At 38.1% G+C, this 23,555-nt stretch overlaps 1 protein-coding gene across 5 annotated transcripts in view; it reads right to left on the bottom strand.

Annotated features, from left to right (window-relative positions):
* Window positions 1–12,869: 12,869 nt before the first annotated feature.
* The window catches only part of ZNF227 (zinc finger protein 227), a 62,771-nt gene continuing 52,085 nt past the window's right edge, over window positions 12,870–23,555 (bottom strand). For all 5 annotated transcript variants that reach the window (XM_077131549.1, XM_077131552.1, XM_077131548.1 and 2 more), the window contains 2 exons: window positions 22,606–22,732; window positions 12,870–15,622 (listed from right to left, as the gene is read on the bottom strand). In XM_077131549.1, the coding sequence (XP_076987664.1) occupies window positions 13,479–15,622; window positions 22,606–22,732 (2,271 nt within the window). In that variant the 3' untranslated portion in view covers window positions 12,870–13,478. The remainder of the gene's footprint in view (window positions 15,623–22,605; window positions 22,733–23,555) is intronic.

Here is a 23,555-nt window from a genome sequence, read left to right on the forward strand (position 1 = left end):
GGTTTCAATATTTTTGTTTACTTCTCGGAGATCTTGCACTGGCCAGAAATTGTCAGTCCCAGGTTTTTGGACTGGGAGAAGGGGGGTGTTCCAGGCCGAATGGCAGGGGACTAGAGTACCTGCCTCCAGGAGTCTTTTGATATGGACTGCAATGCCTTTTTTTAGCCTTTAAGCTTATTGGGTATTGTTGGACTCTGATTGGGGTCATGGTGTTAGTCAGCTGGATAACAATGGGGGGCCAGTGGGCGGCTAATCCTGGTAGGTTAGTTTCTGCCCATATGCCTGCTATTTTTTTTAAATTCCTGCAAATATGGGCCTGGGGCCAGCAGCGCCACCTCTGCAGTAAGTAAATACTTTTTGGATAAGGGGCAAGTGAGGAGGATTGCTGAGGGGTTTGTATTGAAAGAGAGCTCAGCCAAATCGTTTTCGAAGGAGATGGTGGCTTGTAATTTCTGGAGAAGATCTCTCCCCAAAAGAGGGTACGGACACTCTGGTATTACAAGAAATGAGTGGGTGACAGTTCCTTCCCCAAGGTTAGAGATCCTAGTCTTAGTCCATGGGTAAGACTTTGTCTTTCCTGTTGCTCCCTATGGGGATATTTTCCTTGGATATGGGCCCATCTGCTTGCTGAAGAGTGGAGAAAGTCACCCCAGTATTCACAAGAAATTTTATAGGTTTTCTTCTGATTTCTAAGGTGACCTTGGGCTCCCAGGGGCTCAACGGAATGGAGCCCCGGCCCCATTAATTTGCCTCTTCAACTAGAACAGGGGCCAGTTTCAGTCCTTTAAGTCCTCTTTTAGGGCATTCATTTTTCCAATGTCCGTTCTCTTTGCAGTAGGTGCATTGGTTTGCACGTAGGCCCAAACTTTTTCCTTGGTTTCCCTTTTTTTTCAATGATTTCCCATTTACCTTTTTTGTTTTTCCTGTTCAGCCATTGAGGATACAAAAATTTTGGCTTCTTTGGGGGGGACTGCATGGTCCCGGGATCACTTCTGTTGTTAAAAGTCTTTGGGGCAATCTCTATCAGTTAGGACAGCACTTTACCCTCAAATCCTAATTTCTGTAATTTTTTCTTATATCTGGGGTTGACTGGGTGACAAATGCTATATTTACGGCTCGCCTATTTTCAGGTGCCTCTGGATCTATAGGGGTGTACAAGCAGTATGCCTCAAGGAGGCATTCAAAGAAAGTGGCCAGAGATTCATCTGTCTTTTGTATGGTTTTGCTTACTTGAGACAAGTTGGTCAGCTTCTTGGCTGCCGCTTGTATTCCCCAAAGCAGAGTCTGGTGATACTGATCGAGAGCCTCCATACCTTTATCAGTGTTGGGGTCCCATCTGGGATGGGTGAAGGGGAACACAGCCTCTAATCAGGTTGATACAGTAGTAGGCTGTCCATCAGGTCCAAGAACTAACTTCCTCACTTTTCTCCTGACCCCGTCTCATTCCTCAGAGTTGAAGAGAGTCTGGAGGAGCTGTTGGCAGTCATCCCAGGTGGGCTGGTGGCTAAAAAGACAGTCTCCAAGAGGGAGATGAGCACTTGGGACTTTTCAGAGAAAGAGGGATTTTGGTTTTTCTAATTATACAGATCACTAGAGGAAAAGGGGACATAGACCATGAAAGGTGAGCAGTCATCCCCCAGGGCAGGGCCAACCTGCTTCAAGGGTAAAATTAGAGCTCTGGAAGAATCTGGTGATTGTGAACCAGAAGAAGGGTAGTAAGCAGAGCCTCTTCTGGTATGGGGGGGCTGAAGATCACCTCCCGGCTATTAGAGGGGCTGGTTGCTGCCTCTTGGCCATTTCTCCCCTCTGGTCTTAGAGGGGGCAGAGGGGCTGTTGGGTATGGGGGAGGGTCCATCAAGAGCGGATCCTCCAATGGTTCTGTCAATATTGGGATCCCATTAGTCCTTTCTTTTTGAGAGGTTTTTATTAAGAGGGCCATTTTGGCTCTGGGGGGTCTTTCTTTTTGGGACTCCAGACAAGACCGTAACGACTTGGGTTTTTCTGTTAAAATTTCAATCCAAATTAGCATATAGGGGATTTGGTCAGGGTGGCCTGGATTACCAAAAATTGTCCTTTGGACTTTATAAGTTATAGATAGGTCTGTGGTTTCCTCAGGAGACCACCCAGAACCAAAAGTTGGCCACTCCCATGAGCAGAATTTTTCCAAGTCAAAGGCATTGACAGGGGCTCCATAGTCTCTGGGCTCCTGCTGAAATTCCTGGAAATTTTTCAAAAAACATTGAAGGGGAGTACAAATAGATGAACTTGACTGACTCATGGCAATTATGACAAGAGCAACATAGAATTTGACGAGACCAACAGTTGAGAAGAGGGACAAAAAGAACCAAGACAAACAAAGCATTATCCCTGACTGATTCCTAACCAGAATCCCGGGCAACATCTTGCTCCAGGACTGGACCTTGGAAGTAATGCAGTGTCCAGCCTTCTAGAGGTCCTCACTGGATCCAGTAACAGACCTGTACTCACTGGTGAGGTTTCCACAAACAGATGACTCCACCAGATTTTGTATAATTTTGGAGGGTCCTGTAGAACTGGCCTGTCCCTGGTCCTTGCCTGGGGTGGAAGAAAGTCTCTCTGAGGCCTTCCCCTAGGCTGGACCTTGGTTCCAGGGGTGATCACCAAGACCTGTGGTCACCAGAGGTCCCATTAGGGATGATCTCACTGGGGCATCCAAATGTTGTGGGGCCCACCGAAAGAGAGACCACTCAATTCAAAATTGCAAGCCAATTTGGAGTCTTTACTAGCCAGCTGGTGACTGCCTCAGAAACTTCCAAGAAGGATGATTCAGAGAGCAGCCCCCAGAGGTTTTCAAGGTGAGCTTATAAAGGCTAAAATCATGTTGTGGTTTGCAGTTGCTAGCCAGCAAGCGTAATCATAGAAGCAGAAAAATGCCGTTAGCTGTTGCCAAAACACATCCTGTTCCCCCAGTTCCCTAACATTAGTTATTGTTTAGCTCTTGGGGACTTTCCCTGCTCGGGCCTGATTTATTGTTCTTGGCCCTCCACAGAAGTTAGAGTAGTTGTTACCCAGATAGTCCTCATGATTGAGGAACATACAAAAACAAAAGGGGAGAATTTTAACCAGGAAACTAAGAATTAATAAATGATTATGATTCCTGAATCATTAAACAGATGTTTCTCCTTCCTATACTGTAGAATAGGCAGAAGTTAATATCTGATATTTCTGAAACTCAACTAGTCTCAGCCCTGTTTATACTCACTATTGCAATGGTTACTGTAGCCTAGTCTCAGCCCTGTTTACAGTTGATATTGTAATGGTCACAATTCTGGATCCCCTTATTTGAATCCATAAAAACCCTAATTTCCTTAGATTTGGGTAGACAGAATTTTGGGTTGGTAGACTGTATTAGTCAGGGTTCTCTAGAGAAACAGAGCCAACAGGAGATACCTGTAAATGGGGAGTGTTGGTTTGAAATGATGTATGTACCCTAGAAAAGCCATGTTTTAATTCTAATCCCACTTTGTAAAGGCAGCCATTTCTTCTAATCCCTATTCAGGATTGTCTGTTTGAAAGTGTAATTAGATCATCTCCCTGGAGATGTGATTTAATCAAGAGTTGATGTTAAACTGCATTGGGTGGATGCCTCCACCCATTTGGGTGGGTCTTGATTAGTTTACTGGAATCCTATAAAAGAGGAAACATTTTGGAGAAAGCAGGCGATTTTGAGAGAGCAGAATGATGTAGCCATGAGAAGCAGAGAGCCCACCAGCCAGCGATCTTTGAAGATGAAGAAGAAAACTGCCTCCTGGGGAGCTTCATGAAACAGGAAGCCAGGAGAGAAAGCTAGCAGATGATACTGTGTTTGCTATGTGCCCTTCCAGATGAGAGAGAAACCCTGATTGTGTTTGCCATATCCCTTCCCACTTGAGAGAGAAACCCTGAACTTCATCAACCTTCTTGAACCAAGGTTTCTTTCCCTGGATGCCTTTGATTGGACATCTCTATAGACATGTTTAATTGGGACATTTTCTTGGCCTTACAACTGTAAACTAGCAATTTATTATATTCCCCATTTTAAAAGCCAATTAATTTCTGGTATATTGCATTCTGGCCACTAGCAAACTAGAACAATGGGATTTATAGAAGTGTCTCATGGAACTGTGGAGACACAAAATTCCAAAATCCATAGGCAGACTGTGAGGCTGACAATTCCAATGAAGTCCATAGGAGAGGCTCACTGGATGAAGTGAAAATTCTCTCTTCTCCCTTAAAATCTTCAATTGATTGGATCAACTCCAACTGAGTGGATTCTCTCATTTGTGGAAGATATATCCTTAGTTGCTCATAGATACAGTCATTCACAGATGCAATAAACTGATTGATGATTTAATAAACCAGCCACCTAGTTTGTCAATCAGCCATGAAATATACTTGCAGTAACAGGCAGTGCCTGCCTGCCCAGATAACATGTCACCATTACCTGGCCAAGGAGACATCAGAACCTAGCTATCTCATAGGCCATCTGATCTCCTGCTTTGCTTGTAGCAATAAACACTTTCTCTTTGAAACCACAGTGTCATGGATTGGCTGTTGCATGTATTGGGCAGAGAACATTGGATTTGTATGGTATCAAATTGAACACTTGGTTAAATAAGTCTTTAGGTCACTGTGAAACAATACTAGGTTTTCTATTCAACCAAAATCACAATAAAGGACTTTTTTTTTATAGCAATGCTATTCTTTTTTGTTTGCTTGCTTGCTTTTAACTTTTTTATTATATAGTATAATGTATACACAAAACAAAGAAATAAAAAAGCAGTAGTTTTCAAAGCACTCTTCAACAAGTAGTTACAGGACAGATCCCAGAGTTTGTCATGGGCTACCATACCATCACTTCAGATTTTTCCTTCTAGCTGCTCCAGAATGTAGGAGGCTAGAGGTCTTAAATATTTTTTTTTATCACCACAACCAACTTTTTTCCTTTATTTTTAGTGAAAAATAACATAAATACAAATAAGCAAGACATTTCAAAGCACAGCACCACAATTAGTTGTAGAATATATTTCAGAGTTAAACATGGGAGACACTCACTTCTCAAAAGTGAGAAGACTTGTTTCTCTTATCAAGGAAATGATAAAGTCAGCATAAAGTACAAGAAGTTATTCTGATAAGATACAGGATCATTGCCTCCTAGGCAGATTACTCAGGTGGTTAAGACAAACCTTTCACGACCTCTTCCTAAGAGCAGACCAATAGTCTAAAATAATCTTGTCATTTTAAACAGAGAGAAAACCAAATTTTAGTTTTGCAGGAAGATACTGTTAGATAAGAAAACTCCTAAAAATCTTATAAACCCACTAAGACTTAGTAAAATAAAATTCCTTTTCTGCAAACCTTGTACAACTTTGTATGTATATTCAGGTTTTCTTCTACACATTCCTGGTTTTCATTCTGCAATAACTAGTCATTTTACTTTAGGACAAAACTACTATACTTTTCCTTGACAAAACCACATCCTGGTGGAGCTTGGGCCAGCACCCAGAGCACCTGAGCCTGCAAAGAGAGTAGTATCTTACCATTTGCAAGGCAGCCACAATGGACACAAGGTAGCAACTGTGGCTGTAGCTGTGAGTGGAAAATGACAGCAGAGAAAGGACAAGTCACTCCAAAACTCTTAACTGTGTGTTAAAACCTCAACTTTTCAGCAGATATCATGCTTCAGCTTTTGCAATGAAAAAGTTTTGAGAGAAGCCACCAGAGCTGAGAGAGCCACAAGAGCATATGCAGCCAGAGACATTTGAAGATGAAGAAGGAAAATGCCCCTGAGAGAGCTTCATGAAACAGGGGTTGGGAGAGAAAGCTAGCAGATTTCCCTATTTGTCCTTCCAGCTGAGAGAGAAACCCTGAACTTCATCAGCCTTTCTTGAGTGAAGCCATAAAGAAAACATTTGCTGTTTAACAAGTGGCTGGTTACTGCCATTTAATACTCTCATGAGAAAACAATGCACCAGGGAGACTATAATGAGTACTATGAGTAATAAAATGTCCTGGTTCTCACCTCTTAATATTCTTCTAAGCTCAGGTCCCATGATTTATACCAGCTGAAATCAAAATTTTAAAATGGCCCTGAGGAAGAGCTTACATCTTTGAGCCATGTAGCTTGTTCAATTATTTCATGCAATTGTGACTCAACTTCCTAGGAGATGCTTTCCCAAGTACAAGAGGTGGTGTGGCAATGGCAAAAATGTCTCCTTATTCAAGAAAGACATTGCTAGGACCACAATGCTATTATCTAAAACATGCTTAGCTAATGAATCTAATGATTATTGCTGTGTAGCTACAGCTCTAGCAGTAGATTCAGCAAATTCTATTGTGATTGATAGATTTCTAATTGTGTTTTCATGATTACCCATGTCAAGGTAGCAACAATCTGCTAAAAGAGGCAAACCCAGAATTGTGAACTCCCTGGGTACTTCCCATTTTTCCCAAGAATTTAGATTGAGGGAAGGTGTCCTGTGAGAAGTTCCAGTTTGATTATAAATTGCTTAGGGGTCAGGGAGGAGACCAAACTGCATCTTGGCTAGACATTTACCAGCTGTTAAGGTAATATAGTGCCCAGGCAAATAACTTATCACAGCCTCCTCAAATAAAGATAGCCTGGGGGGGGGGCCATGGTGGCTCAGCAGGCAGAGTTCTCGCCTGCCATGCCAGAGACCCGGGTTCGATTTCTGGTGCCTGCCCATGCAAAAAAAAAAAAAAAAAAAAAGATAGTCTGGCAGAACAACAACTACAACAACAAAACACATCCTGCACATATTACATATTTAAGTTACCAGAAAGATCTTGGGAGCTGCCTTCAAACCAACATCCTACAAAGCATAATTGCTCTTGAATAAAGTTCATCCAAAAAAAAAAATTCAATTTGGTTAAACACAAATGCACATTTTTCATCATCTTAAAGATCTTGTAAATATAATTTCCATTGGAAATAGAAGTTTGGTTTCCTTAATTTGGGGGACTTTAGGAGTATTAATTTGTATATAAGCATTTACTTATCTTCAAGTCAATTTGAATAGAGCTCTTAAGGAGTTTTATGAGTTAATTTGATTTGCTACTATTTTGTTGAGGATTTTTGCATCTGCAGTCATAAGACAAATTAGTCTGCAATTTTATTTTCCATAGTATCTTTTATCTGGCTCTGGTATTAGGGTGATGTTCATCTCATAGAATGAGTTAAGTAGTATTCTCTCCTGTTTAATGTTTTGGAACAGGATTTGAATTTTTGTATTTGTATTACTTGAGCAGGATTTGCATTAATTCTTCTTGGAATGTCTGATGAAGCCCTCTGAACCTGGGCTTTTCTTTCTTGGGGGTTTTTGTTTGTTTGTTTTTGTTTTTGTTTTTTGCATGGGCAGGCACCGGGAACCGAACCCTGGTCTCTGTCATGGCAGGTGAGAATTCTTCCACTAAGCCACTGTCACACCACCCTCTTGGAGGTTTGTGATGACTTATTTAAATTCTTTATTTTTTTATATTCTAATATTTTGTTATACATTGTACATTTTAATATTTTAAACACTGGAATTTAGTCCACGTGCAATCTGTTCCCTGTTTGTATAAAGCTAGTGATGTGAGAAAGATTTCCTTGAATGTCAAGTGCCAATGAAATGAACAAATGCAAAACAAACAAAAAGCCAACTTTTCCAATCTTTGCAAATTGACTCTGTGTTGGCTGGTGCTCTCCTTCAGCATTTAGCATTACTATCAAGAACAGCCTGAAGTGAAAGTGAAGTGCAGGATCCTCTTTGTCTTTTTGGAGACTGCTTCTTGGGCTTGTGTGCACTCCTGGCCTTAGGAATTCCCCAGTTTAGAGGAATATGAATATGCCCTTCCTCCCTAAGAAATACTTTTTCTCCTTCTTACTACTCTATTGTACATCTTAATGCCCAGGATTTTGCTCCAGGTTGCTTTGACCTGATTGTTTCTTACACTACTTTGGCTGTCTGCATCTGCTTCTACCTGCAGAGCAAATTCTAGGAGGGCAAGTTAGTGATGAATTTCCTAGTTCCGTCTTTCAGGCTGCCACTTGATAGACTGGCACTGACATACAGGTACCCCAGTATCTTGATAGGGGTTACTTGGGTTGCTCTGGAACAGGCTTAGGGATCCAATATGGGAGTGCAGCCTAGCCCCATACCAAGCCAGGGAAGAGGGAAGGGAGGGCTAGCAAGTTTGCCACTTCTACTATTTTTAAAGTTGCATTTTCTTAATTTGGCACTCACCCAGTAACAGCAATTCTTTCTTTCCTGGAATTTTGAGGAAGATTCTATAGGGGATCAATACCCTGGATCATCTTATACTGCTATCTTCATCATCTGGAAGTCATGAGCAGTTACTTTTTTTATTTAATATTTTTATTGACAAATCTTCACACACATACAGTCTATACATAGTGTACAATCAGTGGCTCACAATATCATCATATAGCTTTGCATTCACCACCATGATCATTTTTAAGCAACTGCTTTTTGACAAAGATGAACACAATAGAGAAAAGATAGTTTTGAACAAATGGTATTGGACTTACTGAAGATTCATATAAAAAATGAACCTAAATACATCTTTCACTAGATACACAATTTAATTAATTTAAATTAATGGATTAGACATAAATGTAAAGTTTAAAATTATAGAACGTCCAAAAGAAAACATAAGGAGAAAATCCTTGTGATTTTGGGCTATGTAAAGATTTCTTATATATGACACCAAAAGCATGATACATGAAATAAATTTTTGAGAAATTGGACTTCATCAAAATTTAAAGCTGCTTCAGAGAATGAAAAAACAAGCACAGATTGGGTGACAATCTTTGTAAATCACACATTTGATAAAGGACTTGGTTCAAGAATATATAATATATCTGCAAAACTCAATAATAAAAAACAAGCATCCAATAAAATAAGTGTGCTAAATATCTTGACAGATTTAACAAAAGAAAATATGCTCAATATCATGAGAGTAGTAAATGCAGATTAAAACCACGAGATGCCACGATACATCTAGTAGAATGGTTAAAAATAAAAAGATTGACTATTCCAAGTGCTGACAAAGATACAGAGGAAACACATTCACTCCAGTTGGGAAGGTAAAATAGTCCAAACACATTGGAATACAACATGGCAGGTTCTTAAAAAATTAAACTTATACTTAGCACATGATCCAACCATCCCATTCCTAGTTATTTACCCAAGAGGAAATAATATATATGTCCTTACAAAACCTACACAAATAAGTTTTCATGGTTGCTTTATTTGTAATAGTTAAAAACTGGAAAACCCAAATGCACATAAACAGGTGAATGGATAAAAAAATGTGGTACGTCCATGCAATTGGAGGTATTACTCAGCAATAATGACCTCTGGGTACATGCAAAAAAGGGTGAATCTCTCTTTCTGAAAGAATTCAGGAAAAAGATATCTACTGTATGGTTCCATTTATTAGAATTCTAAAAAACTCAAAGTAATCTTTAGTGACAGAAAGCAGACCAGTGATTTTTAGGGATGGGGTAGAATAGAGGGATTGTAGGGGACACAAGGCAACTTTCTGGGGTGATGGATATATTCACCATCTGTGGTAATGGTTTCAAGATTTCATATGTGTCAAAACTTTTAAAGTTGTACACTTTATGTGCAATGGTGTGTCAATTATACTTCGATAAAACTTTTTTTAAAAAGAGCCAAAGAGGAGGGATGTGGGTCTGAGTTGCTAGAAGATTTAGCAATTTAGAACTTGCAACCAGATCACTAGCCTGACAGCTGCATATTTTTAAAGAAACATGATTCTGTAGAGAACTAGTAGGTAAAGAGTTTTAGATACAGTCTTCTAAAAAGTATTCTCTCAAGTGGATTTTCTTTCTAAAGCTGCAAAATTCCATAGTTATGAGGGGTAATATTGGTAAATTACAACTGCTAAGTCAAAACTTTAAGAAAACACAGCTTTTCCTTTTCAAAGTTAGATATTTCAGAGTTGGTTCCTCAGTCATCAAAAAAAAGTTTGAATATGAACAGCATTAAAGAGGTCAGAAATGTAATCAAGGAAATTTTGTTTCCTACACTTTGATCACTGATTTATTACATGAGAAGTCCAATTAGAAATTGGACAAAGGTAAATTTGGTATTTTTGTTGGGATTTTCCATTCTTATATTTGTGATTTGTTCATGTGGTACAGGGTACATGTTCTACATGTTCACGTTCTACATAATTCAAAATTAGGTATTTTGACCTTGCAATCTAGTTCATACAGATGGTAGTTAAGTGTAGCTTTTAAGTCAGACAGATTTGAGGTCAAACTCTGGTCATGCTATTTACTCCTTACTGACCTGGGGGATATTTAACCCCTTCAACCTACATTTCCTTACATGTAAAACTGGAAATAACCTTGATTCATGGGACTGCAGATTAACTACAGATTAGAAATTTAGCACAATGCTTTGATTTTGATCACAACTGTGCATACATTAAAAAAAGTGTTGTTCTGATGTTGGTGAGCATTTTTAAACCTCTTTAAGGATTTGATACATGTTAAACTGAGATAGATAATACATATCTGTATATATTCAAGGGCTTCTGAGAAGTTGAAATTAGCTTGAAGGTAAACATCCTATAAAGGGCCAGGTAGTAAATGTTTTACACTTTGTGGACAACATATGGTCTCTGTTGCATATTCTTTGCTTTATTCTTACAATTCTTTAAAAATGTAAAATCTCAGCTGTCAGGCAGTAAAAAGAAAAATAGGGCACAGGCCAGATTTGATCAGCAAGTCACAGCTTGCTGATCCCTTTGTTAGACATTTGTAAGATAATAATGGTGTCTATGTTGAAAATAACAACACCAACACTGTACAGCACTTACTATATGCCAGGTATAATTTTAACACTCAGAACTAAGATGTAGATATCATTATCCACATTGACTACACAGGGAAATTGAGGTACAGAGAGACTAAGTATCTTGCCTAGTCCCCCAGGGAGGCTGATTGCAAAGTTAATGCTTTTAACCATTAGACTACACTGCTTTGTAACCAGTAGTCTGGCTTTGGTTCCCTTAACATCTGTTTATCCTAAAATGCTTGGTCCTCTAAAGAAGCAGTGGACAAATGTGGTCATTGATGGCCTGAGATCTTTGTCGATCTCCCTCTGAGAAGAATGAAATGAAATAAATGAAGTGAAATAGTGCTGATCAATGCCTATAGCTGAATTTACAGGCCAGGAGAGCTCTCCCAACTATTCTTCACAAGGAAACATTCCTTCATTGACTAGCTGGACTATAATCTGTGAGGACTCATTCACTGCAGGGTTTTCACCTGGATATGACTCTTTAGGTTTTTCATGGACTGTGATATTTTATTTGGTTGAAAGGTCAATGCCCCCAAAAAGAGAAAAGAGAGGTTTGGGAGATTATGTGATTCAAAAAACATCTTTGGCATTAGTTGAGTGATACTCCATTTGTCTCCTTCCTTAACCCCACACTCACCTCCAAATTCTAGCTGGGTACATGCCCACATTCTCCAGTAAAATAGGGATGATACGAGGGGCCAAATTTCTGAATCTTGGAGAATGAAAATGCAGATATGGAATGGGGGAAGGTTAGGAAGAACAACACTATGATGTTGAATTAATTGGAGGTAAAAGTATGAACTCATGATCTATCCTTTCTACCACTTACTACTGCTCCCAGTGTTTTAGGAGCACATCTAGTCCCCAGATCTTGATTTCTTAATATTAGTCTCTACAATGAGGGACTCTGTGCTCCTGAAAAAATACCAAATTCCGTGCTTGGGGCAGGGAAAACACAAGATGAGCCTGGAATATTCTATTGTGTCAAAAATTGAAGATGTGCTCAAATTATGGAAAATAAATGATGGGTAAATAGGACAGAAGTGAAAATTCTTCTTTAGAGTAGAAAAATCTGACAAATGTTAAAAGAATGATAGAGGGAGTAGCAACCATCAGAATAAAAATAGATTTAGGTCATATTTAGCAATGCATGCCAAAACTAGTGGGACAAAGTTTGTGGAGAAATAAACTATTTATAGAGCCAGAAAACATCACCCCACAAAATAATAACTACAAAGGAAAGAACAGCAACTACATAGTGCAAAACCCTAGTACACAACTACCTTAAGTGACCCAAGTTAACCTCACCTGGAACAGGACGACCACATTTCCTTATGGGATGCCCCAAGGACACAACTTGTAGAGTACTCTTGCCAAAACTGCATAAATTTTATCTAATTATGAGGAAACTTCAGACAAATTCAAGTTGAGAGAGACATTCTACAAAATAATCTTAAAAATATCAAGGTCATTAAAATAAAGAATGAGGTAGTGGTCCAGGTCAAGAATCTAAGAGTAATATATAATCCTTGACTGGATTCTGGACCAGAAAAACGTGTAACATATTATTGGGCAAAATAATGAAATTTGAATAAAGTTTGCAGATTAGCTATGTATCAATATTAAATTCTCTGGAATTTTATACTTGTACTGTAGTGAATATAACAATCTTAAGACATACACACAAGTATTTAGAAAGGACAAGATGTCTGTAACATACTCTCAAATGGGTAAAAGCAAACTGTAGTGTATAGACATATCAATATGTAGGTGTGTTTTATATACATATACATATGTAGAGAGAATGATAAAGCCAACATGTTAATAACTGGTGAATCTCATCAAGGGGTATGTGGGAGATTTTATACAATTTTTTTGAAAGTTATAAATGACTTCAAAATAAGAAAATTTAAAGAAATATAACAAAATATGAAACCCCCCATCATTTATAGATAACTAGAACTATCTATTCACATGTACTTTTTGTGCTTTTTTTAAAAAATGGGACCACACAAAAATCCCACCTTTTGTATTTTTCCAGGTAAATATATTCTGGATATCTTCCAATATTTTTAACTACAAATCTAACTTCTCCCATTTGATGTCTTTAGAGTGTCCCAATGTATCAATAAACCATAGAATAATTTGGTAATCCAGTTGGTGATTACAAACATTGATGCAATGAACGTCTTTCATATACAATTGTGGCAGATACAAATTTATTTTTGAAGATAAAGGATCTATCTCTGAGGATCTGTTCCTTAATCTTAGTCCTATATACCACATAAGATAAAGAAACCATATTGTGAGTCCTTTACTGCAGAAAATATTGTCAATAATTTTATTCATTTTTCATAGTTTTACAGCTTTAGTAAAAATAAGCCATTATAATAAATATAAAAAGAGAAGTAAACATAGTCCCAGGTTACAACCTGTTCCTCCCCTAATATGAGTTCTATATTTTAATTTTAATGGCTCTGTTATAAAGATTCTGAGTCTAAAGAAATCCTCTTCCACTACTAATACTTTTAAGAGTTTATCACCAGCATGGACTCCAAGAATGTGAAGATGTTAACTGATTAAACCCAAGATTTCAAATTTCTAAAAATTCTTGCCAGTGTGAACTTTGTGATGGTATGTAAGACGTGAACGGTGACTGAAGTCCTTACCACACACATCACATCTGTAAGGTTTTTCTCCAGTGTGGACTCTCTGATGGGCTTGAAGACGTAAATTCTGACTAAAGCCCTTACCACACGCCTCACATTTAAATAGTTTTTCCCTAGTGTGAACACTCAGATGGACTCGAAGATTTGAGGGGAGACTGAAGGCCTTACCACACTCCCCACATTTATGGGGTTTCTCTCCAGTGTGGACCCTCTGATGATGGCGAAGATTTAAGCTCCTACCAAAGCCTTTCCCACATTCCACACATTTGTATGGTTTCTCTCCAGTGTGGCCTCTCTGATGGTATATAAACTGTGAGCTGTATCTAAAGCCCTTTCCACAGACTTTGCATTTGTATGGCTTCTCCCCAGTGTGGACCCTCTGATGGGACTGAAGACCTGAGGACTGACTGAAACCCTTCCCACACACATCACACTTATATGGCTTCTCTCCAGTATGGACTCTCTGATGTACCCGAAAATCTATGGCCTGACTGAAGCTCTTACCACACTCCTCACACTTATATGGTTTCTCTCCTGAGTGGACTCTCTGATGAGCATGAAGATTTGATCTCCAACTGAAGCCTTTCCCACATTCTTCACACTTATATGGCTTTTCTCCAGTGTGAATTACTTGATGCACTTTAAGATTTGAACTATAACTGAAGTCTTTACCACACACATCACATTTGTATGGTTTCTCTCCAGTGTGGACTCTCTGATGGGTTTGCAGCTTTGAGGACTGACTGAAGCCCTTACCACACGTTTCACATTTGAATCGTTTTTCCCCAGTGTGGACATTCTGATGGACTTGAAGATTTGAAGCCTGACTGAAGCCCTTACCACATTCATTACATTTATAGGGTTTCTCTCCTGTGTGAACTCTGTAATGAATATGAAGATCTGTATTACGGGTAAAACCTTTCCCACATGCCTCACATTTGTATGGTTTCTCTCCAGTGTGAACTCTCCGATGGCATATTAAGGGTGAATTGTGACTGAAGCCCTTACCACAGACATCGCATTTGTAAGGTTTCTCCCCAGTATGGACCCTCTGATGTATGTGAAAATGTGCGGCCTGAGTGAAGCCCTTACCACACTCCTCACATTTATAGGGTTTCTCACCCTTGTGGACCCTCTGATGAACACGAAGATTAACACTCCAACCGAAGCCCTTACCACACTCTTCACATTTATATGGTTTTTCCTCAGTGTGGACTCGCTGGTGGCACTGGAAATTTGAACTTTGACTAAAACATTTACCACACTCCTCACATTTATAAGGTTTCTCTCCAGTGTGAGTTCTGTAATGAACGATGAGACCTGTGCTACTACTGAATCCCTTGCCGCAGCTGTCACATCTATAAGACTTCTCTCCTGTGTGGTCAGATTGATGAACATGAAGAAAGTTTTTAGGAAAACAATCTCCAGATACATGACATTTGTCAAGATTCTCTCCTGGGTGAATCCTCTGATGAGTTTGCAGAGGTGAGCTCTTACTGAAGCATTTCTCTCCTTTGTGAATATTCTGAAGAACAGGAAGCATTGAGCTGTAATTAAAGTTCTTTCCACACTCACTACATGGATGGGACTTTTTTCCTAAGGGTAACTGCTGATTGGAGACATCACTAAAGTTTTTACCACATTCATTACATTTGTAGGGTTTCTGTTCTGTGTCACTTTTAAGATGGTGATTAAGGGGTGATTTCTTAATGAAGTCTTCATACATAAGCAGATCATTTTTTATATTAACTTCTTTATCTCTATTCTGATTCTGTGACTTACTCAGATGTGTTTTCCTCCAATAATCCTGGGTCCTCAAAGACAAAAGTCCTTGATTTTCAATATAAGTGAAGCTGTTTCTTTTATGATTCATTACATAGGTCTCATTTTCAGAAACTTGAATAGAATCACCTTGTAGTAACTGGGAATTCTTTTCTTGAATACTTATCATGGAATCTTGTTTCCCAATTAATTCATCTGCAATTTGTTTCCATATCTGCCAGGATAGCTCTTTATGTGAAAGGTATTTTAATATAACTTTTTGAACAGACTCCATCTCATTGTGATTCTTGCTGCCTAGAAGAATAAGCAATATTCAGAGATGAGAACAAATAGATGCTTTGTTCAGAAATATTAGGATTTCACACTTAGGTCACAGAAGGCCTCATTAAACAAAGGGAATGTTCATTTTGTCTTTACCATCATTTAATCTTCTCTTATATTTTCAGGAGGGGTGGGGAGGGTCAACAGGCTCCTTTCTTTTAAGTATAAATGAAACCATTCAGACCTACAAGTCCAATATATAAGCTACAAGTGTGTAATCAGGAGGCTATAGGGCAACAAAAACACAATTCATATTCCAACCTATAATTACATCAATTAAAAACCTATTCATCTTTCCTCAGTAGGCCCATGACTAGTGGGATTCTGCCAAATTAGGTTAAAAAAGCTAAGGCACACACATCGTATTTGTAGGTTATTAGGTTCTACTGGAAATTATCCCTGGAGAGATATTTGGGGAAAGGTTGAAATAAAAATACACATTGTTCTAAAACCAGGTAGTAATTCAGGTGTCTGTAATGTACAGATGGAAAAAGTTGAAAAGGGAAAGCTAATCTTGTTCAATCAAAAAATAATTTGAGAGAAGGAAAGAAATAGAGCATAGTGTAGACTCTAAAAACCAACCCAAAGAGGAAGAAAGGGAGAGTTATATTTTATTTGGAAAGCTTTCCACCAGAGAGCTATAAGGCTTGCTTGTTTCTTGCAGGTCTCTGCTCAAATGTCACTTTACTGTGTGAGGACTTACCACCAAAAATAAAGTAATTCCTCTCCATCCCACACATCTCTGATTCTTCCCATTTACCTAACCCTACTTTATTTTTCCCAGAGCAATTAATATTTGATTTACTATATAGGTCCTTTTTATTTATTTTAAAAATCTTTTTAGACCCACTAGATAATAGTCATGAGAAGACACACTTTGTTTTCTGCATTGCTTTATCCCCACTCTAACAGTACTTTTCAAACTGCAGGGACATATTAATGAACTGTGAAACTAATTCTGTAAATTGAGACAAGTATTTTTTAAGAAGAAGAAATAAAATTTAAAATATGAGATGTATATCATAAGCAGTAGGGTTTCACATACACATAAATATGAACCTATATTATATGTATACTGGGTCAAGATATAAAACATTTCTTACTGAGGGTCACTGTTAAAATTGCATGAGAGGGCCACGGTGGCTCAGCGGCAAGAATGCTTGCCTGCCATGCCAGAGGACCCGGGTTCAATTCCCGGTGCCTGCCCATGTAAAAAAAAAAAAAATCTTAGTTAAAAAAAAAAAAAATTGCATGAGAGCCACTGGCTTAAAATTTTTAATGGAGGTACCAAATTAATTAAATAATCAATTTGCTTATGGAAAGTAATATTCTAGTAATATAAACTTGAAAAATGTTAATAGTTTAGATATATTTCTGGGTATGGTAGACTGAATAATGACCCCCAAATGTATCCCTGTCTTAAGACCTAGAACTTGTGAATATGTTACTGTACATGGCAAAAGGAACTTTGCAAATGTGAATAAATTTGAAGTACTGAGCTGGGAAGATTATCCTGGATTATTCATATGGGTCCAATATAATGACAAGGAGCCTTATAGGAGGGGGCAGGTGGGTCAGAGACAGATGGTGAATGTGACAATGGAAGCAGAGGACAGAATGATGCAGGATTACAAGTCAGGTAGCCTCTTGAAGCTGGGAAAGACAAGAAAAGTGATACATGGTGCAGCCCCATGGAATATAATGTAGTTATAAAAAAAGGAATAATCTAGCTCTAAAACTATAGAACTGAAGGCTACCCCCAAGGTAATGCTGATGGAGAAAATATATTATTGTCCCATTTTTTTTTTTACAAAAATAAAAAATGTCCCATTTTAAAAAAATAAAAAATGAGAAAAACAAAAATTCTTTATGTAGCACTTTCTAAGTGTAAGTTTACAAATGTACAAACATGGAAGGACACAGAATAGGTAATAAGGTTATCCTTGGGGAGGGTAAGCCAACCATTTTAGAAAAGAGAGAGACTGGAAGCCAAAGCAAGATGGCACTAAAAGAAAGGTATATGCTTACATATATGCATTTTTGCATGTATGTGTGTATGTTTATATTTTATAAAAAATATAAACCAAAGTTTTAAAAAGATATACAGGGAAAACCAGACATCTGTTTTCCTACTAATATGATACAATAAGTGTACTGCAACCCTTATAAACCCAATCACATCACTAGATCAAACCATCATTACTAGAAACACGTTAAATAAAACCAGGAGGATATAATCAGCCATTTCTAGAATGTGAGAAGTTCTACAGGTGAAAAAACTTGGTATACTCAGTAAATATAAAGGAAGGAGAATTGCTGAGAGCTTTAACGAAAATGTCAGTCAAATGTGAAGTATTGAATTTGATCCTAATTTGAACAAATCACCTCTAAGTTAAACAGATTTTTGAGACAATTATGAAACAAATGTAGAAAGAGAAAGCTCAGACACAGACGTTTGGAAATGCAGAAGACCCAAAGGACGTCAAGAGCTGAAAGAGAAGACAGAAGCTAGACAGGAACCAGGGCCCAGCAGATGTCACCATATTCATTTCCATGAGATCCTAAGCAAGCCAGAACCTGGAGAAAGCCAAGAGAAGCTAAGAGAAGAAATCCAGAGTTGCCCCAGAAAGGAAAAAAAGACCAATACATGCTGGCCATATGCCTTACTGTGTGACAGAAGAAACCCAGATGCCATTTGGCCTTTCTTTGGAGTCAAGGTATCTTTCTTTGGATGCCTTAGTTTAGACATTTTTATGGCCTTAAAACTATAAGCTTGTAACTTAATAAATCCCCTTTATAAAAGTCAATCTATTTCTAGTATTTTGCATTCCTTCCCTAGGTGGTTAATTGGGAATCTGGTTACATAGAAGAGGCAGTTTTCATCAACAAGTAGCCAATTATAAATTGCTTCATGAGAAGTAATGCCTAGCATATTGATATTGATAATTCTTTTTAAAAATATTTAAATATTAATATTTAATATTATTAATTTAAAAATATTTTTATTGCCAAATCTTCACACACACAAAGTCCATACATGGTGTACAATCAATGGCTAACAATATCATCACATAGTTGTGTATTTATCATCATGATCATGTTTACAACATTTACATCACTCCAGAAAAAGAATTTCTCTGAGTGTTTCTTTCTGAGCTTTGTGGGCTTTTTCTGTCTTTTATCTTCATAAAGGACTCCAATAAAAGAGCTGTATTGTTATACAATAGTCTTCAAGAACCAAGACTATTGCAATACAGCTTAACAGTTTCAGGGACTTCCCTCCAGCCACTCCTACTCCACTGTAAACTAAAAAAGGGATTTCTATATAATGTATAAGAATAACCTCCAGGATAACCTCTCAACTGTTTGAAATCTCTCAGCCACTGAACTTTATTTTGTCTCATTTCTCTCTTCCCCCTTTTGGTCAAGAAGACTTTCTCAATTCCATGATGCTGGGTCCTGGTGAATCCCAGGAGTTTTGTCCCACATTGTCAGGGAGATTTATACCCCTTGGAGTCATGTCCCACGTAGTGGGTGAGGGCAATGAGTTCACCCAACAAGTTGGCTTAGACAGAGAGGCCACATCTGAGCAACAAAAGAGGTTCTCTGGAGGTGTCTCTTAAGCATAACTGTAAGTAGGCTTAACTATCCTGTGCAGGAATAAGTTTCATAGAGGCAAACCCCAAGACTGAGGGCTCAGCCTATTGATTTGATTGTCCCCACTGCTTGTGAGAATATCAGGAATTCTTCAAATGGGAAGTTGAATATTTCTTCATTTCTCCCCAATGTGCCAAGAGGACTTTGCAAATACTTTTTTATTCTCTGCTCAGATTACTCTGAGATATATTAGGGCATCACACTATCTTGGACAAACCAACAAAATCTCACACCCTATTCAGATTTCATGTACTTACAGTTTCAACTAACTGATCATAGAAATTAAATTAGGTAATGTGGTACCCAAAACAGAAATTTTGCACCAAATAGACATGTCTTCCTTTGATCTCACACAGAAGTTGGAGTTTTAAAATATGGACAATATCCTTTACCTGTATTCTGATCTACCCCAGTCCTAACCAGATCAGCTTCATTCATACCTCTAGTCAAAGTCTTATTCCTTTTTCAACTTTTTAAACAGTTCCTGTGTGGGGTACTGCTGACTTTTATAGCTTCAGAGCTCTAATTCTGAGTTTCAGGCATTACAAAAATACCTGAACTTTCTGGGAACAACTAGGTTATATAAAACAGGTCAGTATCTCAGATTTAAAAATAACAACTCCTGAATATATGTGACTTCTGTAAGAGCTTACAATGTAGGACCCTTTATAATTGGCCCCAACCCATGCTCTCAACTTCAGTGATTTTGTTAATTTTTGAGAGCTTAGTTTTATATTCTGATAATTATGAATAGCTGCTTTTATCTTCAGAAGTTAAAAGGTATGGATCTTTAAATATTCAAAGGTATCTAAGAAATCAGAATTATATTAGGACACACACCAGAAGACAATGTTCTAAAACAATTCAATAATCACACTAGTTTGTTCTAAATCTATAAGCCATCTCTAGGATAATAGAGATATGAGGTCTACTTGTCTCAATTCTCTGTAAACATTTTGTTTTTAAGAATTCCTACAAAACAAGCTCTTTTATTTGTGCTCCTGTGACCTATAAAGAGCATTATAGGATATTATTTATAAATGAAGCACTATTGCAAAATCCTGAAGCATGCTGATGTTGAAGAGGACCAACTCTCTCCCCCACCACCTAAAACCATTGAGAAACGCTGGCAGAAAATGTTACACGCTTTGCTCAAGAAGGGACTTGACCTATTACACAAACTGAATAATGACAATAATTCTCAAGTTTAAGTTTATACATGAAAATGAGAGCCCCAGTAAACTGAAACAAGTATCTAACATTCCTGAACACATCAAATAGGAAGCAGCATGTAGACATAACAGACAAAAGACCAAAACAGAATTCAGGGCCTACTCTATCATGCTAGTAGACAAACACCCTTGTTTTGTTTTTTGGGAAGGTGGAGAGTGTATAAGTTTACATCCCGCAGGAATACCTCTTTTTGTTTGTTTGTTTGTTTAATGAGTATGGGTGGATCTGAAGAATATGTCGAATTAAAGACAAAGGAAGGAGTGAGAAAAGAGGACAAAAAAAAAGTGAAGTTAAAGTGAAAGGGGGGGACAGGAAAATGGGGGTGGGCAGGGAAAGGATAGTGGAAAATTATAAAGTGTCTGGTAGGGTATATGGATGGATGAGGCACTTTTCATGAATGGAAAAATCTGGCACCATAGGTTAGGAAAGGCTGTGAAGAGAGCTTCCTCACTCCTGCTCAAAAGAACAATAATTATTTAAATCATTCATTCAACAAGAATTCACTGAGCACCTACAATGAAGAAGGCTCATTAAAGTCTGTGAGTAGCCAGCCATAAACAAAACTGCCAAAATCCCTGCTCTCATGGGGAGAGAGAGATAATGAACAAGTAAATATGTTACTAGGTCAGGAGATGAGGCAGAGTAAGGAAATGTAGAATGGAGAGTAGATAGATTTTAACTAGGGCAGATGCAGAACGCGTCTTGGAGTAAGGGAGGTTAAGAGCACTAAGTGCAGAAGGGAGAGCTAGTCAAAGACAGAAGAAAACTCAGTGTATCTAAGAACAACTCCAGGGGGGCCAGTATGGCTAGAATGGTCTAAGCAAGAGGAAAAAGACAGGAGAACAATTCAGAAACTTGGTAGGGTCTTGCAGTCTACTGTATGGCTGTTGAGTGGAATGGGAAGATTTGGGAGGATTTGAGCAGAGGAATGGCATAATCTTACTTGCTTTTTAAAGAATCACCCTGGCTACTGCATGGAAAAGAGATTATGAGTGCAAGAGAGGAAGCATGGAGACCAGCTGTAATAATCCAGGCAAGAGATAACACTGACTGGAACAAGGATGGTAAGACAGACTAGCTAATACCTGAAATAATGGCCACAGAGTTTTTATCAGAACACTCACTTTGGTTTTCAGTCTCCAGTATCTAAAGTTTCTCTTCTGCTGCTTCCAAGTGAAATAATTTACTTGGTTTGAAGGGCTGGTGTCCTATGAAAATGCAATATGTGTATGTGTGTGTGTGTGTGTGTGTGTGTGTGTGTGTGTGTGTGTGTGTGTGTGTGTCTAACACACTTACAGCTACGATGTATTTTGGTACAAATCCTATAATCCTCAGAACCTCTCAAGCAATACTTCAATAACTTTTTGATCATGAACTGTAATAAATATATTTAGGTCATGGCCTAATTCATGTATATATAGAGATAAAATTTAGTTCTAGCAATGTGTGCTTTCACTGTATTTTCTTTACTGTGTCTCACACTGCTCACTGCAAATTGTCACAGACTTTGCTGTAATACAAGCAGTTCTTGGTAAGAAACCCTGATGTTTTCTATCTTTACTTATTTCACTGGGAAAAAATGTTGGTACAATGCACAAAATTGATTTGATGACCCCAAAATAGATAACAACCATTATCTGAAGTATAAGATATAGAAGCTAAGCTGCTTATTTAAAAAGTTTCCTATCCCCAGCATCAGACATATTTTGGACTGGCTAATTCATATTCTGGGGGGCTATCCTGTGCAGTAATGATGCTAGGCAGTATCCCTAGCTTCTACTCACTAGAAGCCAATAGTATTTCTTCCCCAGTTATGAAAACCAAAACTGTCTCCAGTAGTTGCTCAACATGCCCTGGGCAAAACAACTCCTCCGTATAAACTGGAAAAAGACAAAATGTTGCCTAGGCAGGAAAATGAGAAAAACCTATCCCTACTGTCCCAGGGATTAAAAATTTATGTCTTCAAGGTCAGGGAACCGTTTCAAAAGGTCCAAAGCCTTTTACAACTCAGGTCACAGAGACTTTCAAGGGGACTGACATTCAGTGTTGGGGGCACCTGTCCTCACCTACTGAGACCAGGTTCTTGAAGTTCTCGACCATCACGTCTTGGTACAGTTTCCTCTGGGTAAAGTCCAGCAGGCCCAGCTCCTCCTTGGTGAAGACCACAGCCACATCCTTGAAGGTCACTGTCTCCTGCAAGACCAAACACACAACACCTCTATCTTACAATCAGCATCTACTGGAAGAAAAGCAGCACTGAGAAGAATAAAGATAATTAAAAATAAATTGCTATGGATTCGGAGGAAGACCTGTGAGATTTTAGTTCCAATAGTTTCCTCCCTTTCACTGTCTCCTCCCTGCTCCCATCCTTTTTCCACAACCCCCTCCCAAAGCTTGGATTGTATTAGTTTTTGATGCTTTCAAAGTTCACAGACCATCAGTAATCCTCCAGGATAAGTAAATAGCTCTTCCTCTGTGCTCTCAAGGCATATGGTATATCCACCTACTGTAGCATTCACAGCTTAGAAAACAGACATCTAGGTTCAAATTTCAAGTTCTGCCCATTTCTAATTGTAGGACCTTGGGCAAATTTCTTAACCTGTCACTATCCCAACTTCCTCTTCTCTATACTGATACCTAAATCATAAAAGTGGCTGAAAGTATTAGATGAGTACATATATATACAGCACTTAGAACAGTACTTGGGACATCATAAATGCTCAATAAATATGAACAATTAACATCACAATTATGATTTCTTTCGTTCCATTTCATGAGTGCCTAATATTCCTTGGAATTAACGATCTATACTTAACTAATCCAAATAATGTATAATCAGATCCAAGTTTTTACTTATTATAATCAATGCTGCAATAATTCTTTTACAGAGATCCTACTCAAGATGTAGAAACTGCAAAGTCATAGAATATACACTTTAAAAACTTTTAAAGTAAAATGGTAGATTTTTCTCTCAAAAGATTTTTCCAATCATGCAATGTGTTTCTGAATCACTATA

The sequence above is a fragment of the Tamandua tetradactyla genome, chromosome 16 (assembly GCF_023851605.1).
Source record: "Tamandua tetradactyla isolate mTamTet1 chromosome 16, mTamTet1.pri, whole genome shotgun sequence".
Taxonomy (NCBI): domain Eukaryota; kingdom Metazoa; phylum Chordata; class Mammalia; order Pilosa; family Myrmecophagidae; genus Tamandua; species Tamandua tetradactyla.